Source organism: Nyctibius grandis, chromosome 7 (assembly GCF_013368605.1).
Source record: "Nyctibius grandis isolate bNycGra1 chromosome 7, bNycGra1.pri, whole genome shotgun sequence".
Lineage (NCBI taxonomy): Eukaryota > Metazoa > Chordata > Aves > Nyctibiiformes > Nyctibiidae > Nyctibius > Nyctibius grandis.
Window position 1 is genome coordinate 39,260,794 of NC_090664.1, and position 13,802 is coordinate 39,274,595.

The 13,802-nt window shown below is 35.2% G+C and overlaps 1 protein-coding gene across 1 annotated transcript in view; it reads right to left on the reverse strand.

The window, feature by feature from the left end:
• C7H10orf67 (chromosome 7 C10orf67 homolog) overlaps nucleotides 1-13,802 on the reverse strand; it is a 46,276-nt gene that overhangs the window by 9,253 nt on the left and 23,221 nt on the right. Inside the window, 1 exon segment of the mRNA XM_068405616.1 lies at nucleotides 12,313-12,391. Coding sequence (XP_068261717.1) covers nucleotides 12,313-12,391 — 79 coding nt within the window.

Below are 13,802 nucleotides of genomic sequence, written 5' to 3' on the forward strand. Positions count from 1 at the left end.
AATCCTGTGTCAAGCATAAGAGCTAGGAAAGCCCAGGTATACAGACAAGAGGGGAGCGGTGGCACATTTCCAGTCTAGGTGACTGTGTGGAAGCACCTATGCAGGTGTTCACAGAGCATCCATGCCATACAACTTAGACACAGTCTGTATGGCCTTGGATCTTCACTCTCCTTTCTGGGAAGCTGATTCCTATTTCTCTCAGATAAACATCATGAGAAATTCTGTAAGGTCCTAGGATAAAGCTGCTACATAAATGTCTACTAGTATTATTATTTTAGCAACCAAAAGGTTAAAGACACAGTAGTTCTGTGAGATCCATAGACTTTTAAAAGGTCTGTATATAAATATATACATAAAAATATATATACTTAAATGTATTAGCTTGTTATAATTAAAAGATCACTTTGTCAGTAAATTCTTTCTTTTGTCTTGTAAGATATTTCTGTTTCATAAGATGTTCCTTTTCCAATTCTCTTTTCTCCTCAAGCATTATCATTTCAGTTTCACTTTGCATTGGCAGATTGGTCTTTATAACTCCCTTTTCTTCTACTTGCAGTGCTGAAAACTGACAAATAAAGCCTAATGAGCACACAAACCTGGTTTAGTTTCTGGTAATACTTTTTATCATTCAGGGAAAGAGAGCACCATTGACCAGGCATGCCATATCAGAAACCTGAAACATACTAAGCAACCTCAGATCTTCCATTCTCTCTCAGCAGCGTCTCATATGTACTACTTTTCCAACTGTAAATTATATTCTATATAGCACAGAGTAAATCTGGAAAAAAACAAAGATGAGATGCTTCTTCAGTCTTCTCCTCAGCCATCTCCTGCTTCTTCTTCACACCTCACACAAGTGCATATTCCCTCCCCCAAGAGGCATTTCATCCCTGTTACATTTCCACAGGTCTCCACACAGACACACTGGACACGAACCTGGTAAATCAAATACATTACCCACCCGTCTGTTTGAACAGAACTTCCAAGCTTTTGGTAGTGTTTTCTATTAAACCCTATCCCTATCCAGATCAAGTCGTTGTTTTGTTTTTTTCAGCTGCAGATGCATTCCACTTTCTCTCACATAGACATGCTGGTAGCTATGTGGCCAGTTCAGAGGTGTAAACATCAGTGTTAAAGAACAGATAGTATTGCAGATACATTGCAGTATCACGCCTTTTTAAATAAAGACAAGTCATTTTACCTACATACTATGAAAACTGCAAATTAACTGTAAATATTAATTATTACTAAATGACTGCAAAACCAATCACATGGTAAAATTCTACTTTCACAGATGGATTTTATACTGGTGTAGCACCCTAGGTTTCAATGGCAGTATAGCAGGGTAAATGGAGAGTTTGTAAAAGCAGATGTAGACCTATGGCAGCTACACACAAAATGGGCTAGATCTCAAGCCATGGGATAATGGTGCAAAGCAGCTCTAAACCGGCAAGAATTTATTCCCAACTGATTCTTCTTATGGATCATAGCTGCTTGAAATATAAGCATAATAGGGCTTCCTTCATTGACTGCTGGGACACAGCAGGGTGGAAAGGATCACGTCTAAAGACTTTCCACAGCCTGAAGATCCCTAGCTCTTGGGATGGTTCCCTGATGAAGCAGCAGCACTTCCAAACTCCAGTTCAGTATGGCAGTCAGAAAGAAATGAATGACAACTGCACCTGGGCTTCCTTTAACATTGTCTGTGAAAAGATGGTTAAAAAACCCCCACTTTAATGCTAACATCAGCTACTTTCTAGGCTTCAATCATCAGTTCAGTTTTAAACATCTAAATTCCCTCCATTATATTTTCTCCACTCACTCCTTTTCCTCATTGCAAACCATTACCATGTTTCTCATTAGATCACTTTAATCCCTTCTGTGCTTTGATATTCTTTCTACTTTGTTTTCATTTACTTCTCTGAAAGCTCTGACATCACATGTATCTCTCAAAACTATGCTCTTCCTGGCTGGAAAGAAGAACAAACCTCTTTTCAAATGTGGAAAGCAAGCATAAACTGGATTAAAATTCAGCTTTTGAAGACATGTGAGATTTCTGCTCCTTTTCAAGAGCATCTTCAGTTGATCGAAGCATATTCCTAATACAGAAGGGGTCTTGATCAATCTTGTGACCAGAAAAGTCCTTGCTATTTAAACTGTATTTCATATCCTTCAGCTTTAAAACTTCAGGCAGGCCTAATTAAGGTTTTATTCAGATTTATATATAAAAGTGATAACAAAAACTAATGTAATGATTAGTGCATTTACATTTTTGCTTTTCAAAAGTTGGAAATGTATCTTTCTAGGTATTTATTACTGCAGCTCGCTGCAGAATGATGGGACTAAATTTTATACCCTCTTTAAGCTGACTGAAGTGAATGAAACAAGTTTCTGCCCTCTAATGATCTATCCCATGAAACCCAGGTGAAGGGCTAAGAAACTATTGCTTTCTTCCTTCCATTCACTTTAAGTTCTCATCTATGTTTGTTTTTTTTACATTAGTGCTGTTCAGAGTAGGACACCAGGACTCCCCATAACCATAAGCCTACTGAATATTCTCCACTGTGAGCATCAGCTCTCAACAACCACCCTTGGTACATATGCACGGTCTTCGGACTGCTTCAACACATGACCATCTGTCATGATTGCATGGTGCCTCTCCACAACTGGGTCGGATCCTTGCCTGAGGGCATTAGGTTCCAGACAATGATGGTTTAGATGAACAGTTTGGTTAACACTACAAGGGCCATCTGTTCTACAGGAAATCCTTTCTCTGTGTCATTAATGAAGTGTTCACAGCACATAACTATATATTTGTCTACTTATATAAGCTTTTATGTAATACGAATTATGAGGGCACGTTATTTGCAAGTGAATAGTTCGCAAAAATATCTAATTTCATTACATAAGTTTGCTTGATACACCTCTTAGTACAGATGAAAACTAACCACATATTTGGGAGAAGTAACTGCTTAGCTAGTGTTTCAGCATGGTTACACCACCCCACAGTACCTCAGGCAACATAAAAGAACTGAATCTCAATATAAATCTTGGAAATAAAGTCTATTGACTCCTGGAAATCAAAATATGAATCCTATTGAACAAGATTCCAAAATTTAACTTTGTTAAGGAAGTGGAGCTCCTGTGTAGTGTAAGTTAGGATGTTGCATGTTAGCATGGTGATTATAAGAACTATATTTCAGGGAAGACCTTTCATATATTTCAGATATGTAATCAAATACATAATTAATTTTTAGCAAATTAAGCATGGCCAGAATCTAATACCTAAAGTTTTTCATGTTCACTTAGCGTTTCATCTGCTGTTCAAACACACTTACCTTTCAAACACTGGAACTGTAACTTACTGAGTAGGAAAGAGCATTCTGCAACTAGTCTTTTGGTAACATCTCCCCCTCCTCCCAATCTCATTTTAATCTTAAAAGGTGAAAGTTTGAAATACAACATATCCTACTTATCTCAGTACAAAAAGCCACTTATAGCTATCTTGCTAAAAATTATTAACTATCGCATTTCAAAATATGATTAGATTTCACCCTGGACAAGACTCCTAACTGCCTAAAAGGTTCTAAAATGAAACATTGTTGGCTGAACAGCAATGGAGGCCTGGAGATGGCTAAAGATACAATAGATTTATAGACTTGCTCAGAGGGCTTGATGGATTTTCACTTTACACCTAATGTAGAAGAGTGTTGTAAGTATCAGACACAGTGACCTGACTGAGAATCTTCCATTTTGGGGAATTTCAGGAGCACTCTTTCCTCTTGCATAAGTCCTAAAATTACAATTACTTGAGCCATTTAAAAAAAAAATCTAGAACCTTAAGATTTATGTGCAAACCAAATGTTACTAAATGTTACTGTCCTCTTTTTTTGGAGATATTTATAGCTTCCACTATGTGCAATACAAGTGGCATCAAAATAGATGTATGGTCTGTTAAGATCATATAGAAAATTTACTCCTTTTAGTCTACTTAAGTTCAGAAAGATTTGGCAAACTTGAATGAGCCTCAACAGTATTAATATGACAGATTTAAACCCTAACAAATATTTTTTCTCATTATTATTGTAAGGTTTTACAATAACAAGGAGTAAATCTTGAAGAATATAAATAGTAAGGAAGAAAACCATTCAGTCTGCATTCAATATTAGGAATTAAGGGATGAATTTAGGGACATTAGAAAACAGAATGAAATGGAGAAATGGAACTACAAATAAGAGACATAAGGCTATTAAATAAATTTCAGGGGAACTGTGGCAATCCTATTATCTGTGACACTTTCTGCTCTACTATTATATCCTTCCTATCATTATATTACTTGGATATTAATTATTTGCTCTAAATTAAGAAAATAATGAAAAACATTCAATAATAAAAACTTCCCCATTGACAGGACTAGCTAGAATGATCTATGGTTGGACTCGATGATCTTCAAGGTCTTTTCCAACCTAAATGATTTTATGATTCTAATATACTTTTCCATCTCTGGAATTAGTGTTTATCTGTAATAAACACTAATTCTTATTGCATATATATCCTGTTTCATCAACAGTGCAGTATGCAGCCATCAGCTGAAACAGAGTATAAACAGATATCATTTTCAAAATCTTCAAAATGGATTTTCCAGTGTAAATATAATCCCTATCTAGGTACATAAAAATTTCTAGAGGTGAATGCAGGTGTCCCCTGCTCTATCTACAAAACAAAGTTACACAACCAGATCTGCCACTGTACAAACACCGAGCAAAATATCAGCTAACACTGTATATGTACTTAATAGTAATTGAATAGTAATTGAGAAGTAATTGAACTTCATTGAATGTGCTATTGTGTGTTCTTTCAAACCCACATTCAAATATTAAAAAACTATACAGCAGAACCTTACCAATATCATTTAGTGTTTTACTCATTAACAGCAGGTGATTGTCTCTTGAAAGCCTTCAGGCCATGCCAAAGTTGACATGGTTTCTGAGAGGCACCATCCTCCCAGGACTGTAGAGCTATGGGCAGGATGTCAGGTTAGGCCTGGACATCACCACATCCCCCTTGTGATGGCTGGTGAGGAGTGGTCAGGTCTGGGCATTTATCTGCTTGTTTAAGAGACTGAAGGCAGTAAATGTGCTTTGCTCTTTCTAGAAGGGTGCGTGGAGGAGGAGGATTCATGTACTCTCTTGCAGGATCAATGCAGTATTGGTCAATATCAATACAAAACTATACAGCTCTGACAATAAATGAATTTTGAATTCACCAGGTTAAAATCTTATTCTCTCTGATGTGTTTTAAAGCACAACAGCAATTATGAATGTTGTAGGTACTAGAAACAGCAGTATGAGTACTTGTAAAAACATAACAGTTATGGTTATTATGGGTGGGATATTCTTAGAAATTCAGCTAACAGGAAAAAAGATTGTGAAATAGCAGCAGTAAATTGGTCAAAAAATATTATACAGCCAAGGATGATGACAGATAGAACAGGAGAATCTGGTATTAAAGGAACACAGAAAAATGTCAGCAGCATTTCAAATTCCTCAAAACATTTCTAACAAGAGAAGAACTAGGCCAGGTCATTTTAAAGGTGAACCTATAATCAAGTGCTCCTTTGGTTCCTCAGGTATATGCAGACAGGTACAGACTTGGTCCATGGATAGTGGATTTTTGACATATTTATAACAGGAAAATTCACAAAATACTAAAAGATGCAAGAGGAAAAAAGCATTTGCAACCACGAAAACTATACCTGATAGAATACTGGAAAAACTGAAATTCTTATTTTATCAAATTGTACTAGAATAAAAGATGAGATCTCAAGAATGATTCATGCACAAATGTTAAGTGCTATTTTTTAATGTAAGCTGGAATTTTCTTTTAAATTTTCAGTTGCATATCTTTTCTTCCCTGCAATTGGCCACATTACCTTTAGCCTAAAGCTCTACTCTTTTCAAACAGACCAGCTCCACACTGGGAAGGTTTGCTGGAAAAGCTAATAACCCTTCAGTAAGAGTCTAAGCATGCAGAAACACTTGAATGTAGGCTTTTTGAGTACAGAAATGACATAACTATTGCCTAAAGCTCTTTATCCCCTATATCCATCAACATCACAGCTATATGAGCCAAGTTTCTGGTGAAGACCTAGTTTTCAACCCCTACCTAATCTTTAGAGGGTAGGATGCTCATCTGTGCAAGACCAGGGAAAATTCTGTAGAAAGGTAGTTCTCACAGTGTCTAAGCATCTTTTTTGGCTTTGAACAAAAATCTCTTCCTGCTTGAGGAAGATATTGTCCTTAAAAGGACAGAAAAATGTTCTGGAGGTAGTGTGGAGGCTGATCTTCTGTTGAAATTTTATGTTGTTGCTACTGAGATTGAAATTTGATGTTATTGCTGCTGAGATTTTACTGTATGATTAAAGCATTAGGGCAAGTAGACATCTGGGTATGTGTCAAAGTAGTATTTAAATGATACTGAAACCATTAAACATGAATATAAATTAAATTCTTCAATAAAGGGTATTCCTCTATGTCTATAACACTTTGAGCTGTAAGTCTAAGTAACAAATAGATAATTACCAACAGTATACCAATTTTTTTTTATTACAATCAAATACCACTTTCAAACATCACACATATTTCAACTAACCTAGATGTGCTCCACTTTAGTTTATCTCAGCATATGGTTTGTTCTCACCACATGCCATAGATTTCCAAATCTAACTATGATTAATAGGATATGTCAAATAACTGTTGAAGGAAATCCAGCTTCAAAAAGTGAGGCTGATTAATACATTGATTTAGATATTAACTTCTAAACATTGACTTATTTTTTTCTATTATTTGAAGTTTTAGGAAGATCAGGTATATCAACAACCTTTACTCAAATAAAGGCATTGTGAAATCTAAATTCAATCTGATTTTAAGAATAATAAGACAACAAAAAAATCCTTTGTTCTCATAATGGTTCATTACATTTATTCTGTATTATAAAAATATTCTGCAAAAGTTAGAGTGTCCACAAATATATATACACATTTTCCCAGCACTTATTTTTCTAAAATGTTTAAAATATAATCCATAGCAAAAGAGAAATCCAAACAGTTTAACTTTCCTCACACCTTTGTTAAATGAGAGGATGTAGTAGTAGGTACAGATGATAAATTACATTTTTATTTGATTATGGTCACATTCAGAAACCTCATAGTAGAATGAGTTTTTAAAGAGTTCAAACAACTAACGGAAATTGGTTATAGATTCTTAAATTCTAATCATTCTTACAAAGGAGGAAAGAGCATTTTTTGAAGGAAAACCTTCAAATCCTGTCAAAATGTAAAAGATTTTTCCTTACTAATCTTAAAGGATTCAAAAGTTCGCAAGTGTGCAGAAGGACTTACAAGAGTAAGTCTTTGAAAAGGGAGGATGACTTATGTAAAGCAGATCACACTTTCTGTCTCTCTCTCCATAAATCAGAGTGGTTTTGATCATTCAGCATGAAAAAAGGAAAATATAAATGGAGAGTTACTCCCTAAACATTAAGAAGAACACAAAGACATATAATTTTCTTATAAAACCAGTTAGGCCACTGCCACTGGAATCCCCTCCAGTGACATTTCAAATGAAACTGGAATTTCGTGAAGGACAAATGAATTGCTTAAATGAACTGCTTTGTGCAGTTAGTACATTTACTTGACCATGGGCCTATTTTAAAGTGTTTGGGAGATAAATGACTACGGGCTTTTGAAAATTACACTAAGCATTAAAACCATTTATAAATCTAGTTATGTACATATTTGCAGACTCTTCTATACCCCAATAACGTCTCGTTTTGCAATAATCTTTACTTTCCTCTCAATATAATTCAATGGTTTCTTAATAATCTGAAACAGCCTTTGAATACTGACAGCTACAATGCAGTAAGATCACTTTATATACATTTAGCTGTTTGTCAGATTTCCTTCAGCTGTATATACTTATGATGCATATATTATTGTTCCTTGAAGGCTGGGACAAATTAAGTGCATATGCTTGCAAGAATAAGCAACCATACCTCATATCAGGTATAAAACTGTAGAGGAACTAGAGGACCTCCATGGCAGGTATTGTGGTCATTTCTCAGGAGCCTCCTAGCACCACTTAGGACTCACACAGGATTTTTCTGCTAATTACTAACTCAGCTGCCAGCTTTACCCAAGTGCCCTAGCAGCATTTTAACTTTTGCTTCTGTTTCCACAGTCCCTTCAGGATCACATCCTGCTTAGTTAATCTTGATGAAGTAGAGGAAATGTTTTTCACATGTGGATAAACTTGATTCTCAGCTTAAGCTTCAGAAATAAAAGTTTATCCAATACCTGGACTACCTTTTTTAAAACTTGCTGTATGAAGACACTGTTGTAACACAGTAAACTGTTGGTCTTCTGCAATACTATGACATGCACTTAAGGTAGAATTTGTGTTCCTTTTGGTTTTGAAATATGTAGGTATTATGTCAAACAGCAAGCATCCTGGTTTTCTGTCCCTGTGCTTCATGTCATTGTATTTTTAGGTAAAACATTGCTGCCTGTGGACAAAACTAGGATTTGGGGTCTAGTGTTTAAATGTTTTTCAGTATTTTTAGCTATCCGTAAGGTAAAATGCCAGTAAAGGGATTTCTTCCACCAGGCTCCTACCTCGTAAGTGGAATTGATTTCAGCCGAATGAACCCCGAGCTATACTTACCCAGTAATTACAGCTGTCAAACATCATGCTCCGTGATCTGCCGTGTTCATTCTCTCTAGATTAAAGGGCAAGGAACAGCGAGTACGTGTTTCAGTTTGAAGGGGCAGTGAGTAGAAGATAAGGACTTAGTCTAGTAGTGACGTTACTTAACTCCATTTAGATTAAATTGAAAAAAAAGACTGTTCAAAAGAGTATAGTTGCAATGACAGTCGAGTGTTACTAATGCAGTGTAAGGAAAGTATTTAATTACTCAGTTAAAACACAAATATAGGTTTAAGAGAACCAGTGGAAAAAGAAAAACCAAAGACAAATAAAAAAGAGGTATAACACAATCAGAGCACTTTGCAATATTAGCTAATAAAATCTATCTATATTTTACTTAGAAAATAAAGATAATTGCATACTTTTTTCTGTGCCACAGCCAGGACAATTTGCCCTTTTGTCTCCGTCTCTTCTTCTCCTTCAGTTTCTAAAAGGAACCACCAAGATATAGGAACAAAACTATAGCCACAAACTTTTGGCAAAAGTCTAATAGTAACTCAGAATAATAGTTTATTGAAAAAATTGTATTAAAATGAGAAAATACGAAGTCATCATACGAAGTAAATAGTATATTCCAAAGGCATACAACTTTTTGCCAATTTAAAGCTAATTGTATTAGCATTTTGATCTATGACAGTGAAAAACTGTCTTTCAGTTCACCATCTGGGGACATAATAACTAGAGAGAAAAATACTTACACTTTTTCTTCGAAAACTCTGTTGGATATAAGCTGGGACTGTCAACACCATTAGAAAGTGACAGCAGCTCCTTGGCTTGCACTGGGTTGTAACAAAGCCAGTCGCTTCTGTGTTACTGCTCAGCATTGCTCATAAATTTGTACTACTCAAATGACAGGAAAGCAAAAATATTGTTTACAGACAATGAAATGAAACTGAATAATGATAGAATCATCAAAGATGGCAAAAGGGGAACATTTAATCAACTGACATTTTTCCCTCTAATATTTATTCCAGCATTTTACCATTGATTTAATTTTGAACACTTTGCTACTGATTCTGTTTTGTAATTGTTTATTTTCATCTAACATTGTTACATTTTCCAGGATTTAAACTATCAGGTAATGTCACTCTATATCAATCAGTAACATTTTTATTTATTGTAATAAAGTCAAAAAATGCAGAATTGTATGGTAATACAGAAGATACTATATTTATGTAATAATCTTAATGAAATTGCTTTAAAAACTTGTTAAAACTTATAGAAGATATTTTGAGAGTGTAAATGCTTTATTACTTTCATGTGTTATAGTTTCAGACTCAACCTTACTTACAAATTACTTTTTACATTCGGTGTGTATTCTTCTTTCTCTTGAGCATTATGTACTCTGCAAATGTTTTTACTCTCCTGCTTGTCCATCTTTCATTTCCACATTTGTATGCACTGAGAGTACCAACAAGAAGTCTCAATGTGCATTTAAGTTCTCACTGAGTCTACTCCTTTCTTGCTCTTTCCCAGAAGATAAGCGTTCCACTTCCAATGTTATTTCCCATTCACTGTGCACGTTACTGCTCTGAATTACCTGACTTAATCCCATTATTGCTATATTTTTTTGTGCTTAATACTGATTTTTCTGACAATATGCAATTCAAAGATAAGGCCATAAAAAAGTTGCATGCTAAATAATATTAGGTATTGCAGATTAGCCAAAGTATCTGCATCACATTTCATGATTAATTGCGATGCATACTCTCTGTGTTTTGGGGCACTTAAAGACCTTAGAACCCACCTCACAAATATGTTCTAGACATTTGGCAACTGTGTGCTTGATTTTAGAATCAGGAGGAGAGGGAAGAGTGAGGCCAAATCTCACTCAACAGCCTTTGCAAAGGCTGGACTCCTATGTACTCATTTGTTTTGAACTCAGACTACTACTACATTTGCACAAAGAAAGGTTTGCTCAGTTCATCCAAGAAGATCCCCTTAGATGAAGCATTTCTAGGAAAATATTGGAACTAACTTTGAATAACAATAACAACAACAACAACAACAACAATAATAATAATGTAAACATGTCTAATAATCAATATTTATTTTAAAAATAATTGTATTTTGAAAACTTAACTTTCTCCGAAATTAATAAGATCTTTCTAATCTCTAGATTTTTTTGTATACATTAAGGATATATCAAACCTAACTACTTAACTTTTGATGTTAAAGGCCCCACTGGGATTTCTAGAATTATCACAACTCAATTTGTGACTTAAAATGATGTTTCTATGTGCCTCAGCTACAACTTGAGATCCAGAAGCCTGAGCTGTTTTCATGTAACATATCAGGTCGACTACGAAGTCAAATCAACCTTCAGTTACACCATCTTACAACAATGCCTTCAAATGCTTTAAATATACAAATCAGACCGCATTTTTTAGCATTAGCTAGGATTCTCTGCTGGCACTTTCTTACCCCAAACTATTTTCCTTGAAAGAGCAGAGTCTATACCCTGGTTTAGTGGCCTAATTTAGACAATCAGGTTTTAAAATCTTTCATTTATCATTTCCTAATTCCAACAGAGTCCTGCTTACAACTTAAGGTTAAAGAAATTTTCTTAACATGTGATAAGAATTATAGACTATTTTCATGATGAAGGTGCTTATTAAAATGTATTTAATATGCTATTTATTTTGTAGGGTTTTTTTTACCTTCACAAACTGATTTGACAGACCTACCCTACAACATTATATTTTGTTTTTTTCTCTAATTTTAATTAATGCAGTCCTACAGTACTTACCCAGACTCACTGAAACTGAAAACCAAGTAAGTACTGCAGGATTGGCCCCCTATTAAAAAAGCCCAAGACACATGGTGCTGAGATGAACAAAACAAAGTAAAGCAGCTATGACTTGGCACAAAGTTTGACAAGCTGCAGAAAAGCAAATGTTTAAATAACTGAAGTGCTACTGATTTTCTATTCACAACCTTTTTTCTTCTAAACAGTATCATATTCTTTTCCAGCACATTTAGATTGCAAGTCAAGCTGTGTTTTATTTTTTATTATAATAAACCCAGTCAGTTTACTGTAACAAAGACATACTAGTGGTGATCAGTGTGAAAGCCAATATGAAATCAGGCTAGGGGGAAAAAAAAAGTCAAATGGTAAAATAAAGGACCAGCCGTCTGGAAAGTTCCTGTATCATGTAAAAAGAAAATAAAAGGCAGTGTTATGAGACTAATGCAGAATACAAAAATATTTTAAGAAAAAACTCTGTATCATTGCCTATGACATTTGTAAACAGCAGCAGCAAATCCTTTCAAATAATGTTGCATTTATTAAATATTTTCCAAGTCCTCTTAAAAGAAAATAGTAGCATTTTTTTAGAAAAATGTGTCTAGTAGCATTGTTTACACCTGTTCCTCTCAAAATACAGTAAGACCAAAATAAAACTCTTAAGTATTTTTGCTGTCTTTTTTCACATGCAAAATGACTTCCCTACTTAAAAAACAAGTTTATTCAATCTATGGGATATTAAAAGGGGTTTGAATATTTTATTAGATTTGCAATAAATGATGGTTTACAAAAAATAATTTATACGTAAGTATCTTACCAGCTTTTTAACTAATGGTCTTTCATTTTCAAGTTCTGCCTTCATTTGTTTCTGAATTTCAATCAACTAAACTATAAACATGTGAGAGTCAATGTTGGATTTCATACTACAAACAGGCATAATTCTCTAAAAATCCTAAGTACAGTCTCCCTGATCAAGAGACTACATATGGACATACACATATTTTTGTATTACAACTGGTAACAGACATCTTCACTTATAGATAGATACTTTTATGTGGGGTTTAATAATGAATGTCACAAGAGTCACACATATAAAGTTCTTTTGACATAAGCAGAGTGTGATGTCACAGGAGGTAGGAAGATGATGAAAACATTAGAAACAGATTTCATTAACTTAAACTCTCAGAAAAGTGGGTATTTCTGGAAACCTGTTACAGTCAAACAGCAGTGGCAGTTTGGAACCACAGGGGCAATTCCACTGTTCTGTTGTAAATATGTAGAAATTTCAGCAGACGCCTGTATCGTCTGCAGCGAGTTCTAACGTATCCTCGTGAGACAAACACTGTCAGGCACATTACATATCCAGTCTCACTGAGGACAAGGGATTGTGCCTTAACAGCAATTTAAGCAGGATTCTTCAAGAATTTTTCAGAAGTTCCAGAATCAAACTCCCTTAAACAGCCACATTGCATGGCAAAACTTCCTTGGCTCTGCTGGGTTTGAGCTGTCTGGGACTCCTGTCACTTGGGATTTGCAAGTTAAACATCTATATTTCTCAGTGTCACCAGGAGCAGAGTTTGTTACTTACATATTTGCATTTAGAACATATTTAAAACCAGACAATGATGAGTACAACACTGACACTCATTTTCTTTCATAAAAATGGAGAAATGCTCCCCTTCAGCATAATAACCTAGAAGCTAGAATGCTCAGCCACAAATCAGGGCAGCCGACATTGTATGCCGCTGGGAGTTTTATGGGGCTTGATTACAATATCCCAAGTCATGGAAAAGTAGCCTAACTACTCCTCTATGATGAGAATAAGCCACCAGTTCTGTTCAAGCTGTGCCATTGGGCACAAAGAATATGAAATTCATGAGACTAGATACAGAATACTCATGCACGAGCTTGACAACATACCAAAGCTGTGACTGCATGAGAAAGGGACAACCTTGTGTTTTGACTTGCAAGATCATTTATGCATTTTACATTAGACTATGAATTACAATAAACAAAACACCCCCCACGTAAAACCCAAGCAAAAATCCAAAGAAAGAAAGAAGAAATCTATAGAAAAGTCCCTTCCTCTATGCTGAGTGTCCTAACATGTAACCTAGAGATTATGGCTCTTCTGTGCTTGCTTTCCCTGTATCCAGCTTTAAAGAGACTGTTTTCCCACCAGAACACAGTGTAAACTAGCAGTTCAGTCATTGGTATATGGAGCTACGGGTTCAAAGGTCCTCAAGCTCATCCATGATCAGAACCCTGAGCAAATACCCTAGTCCTTATGAAAA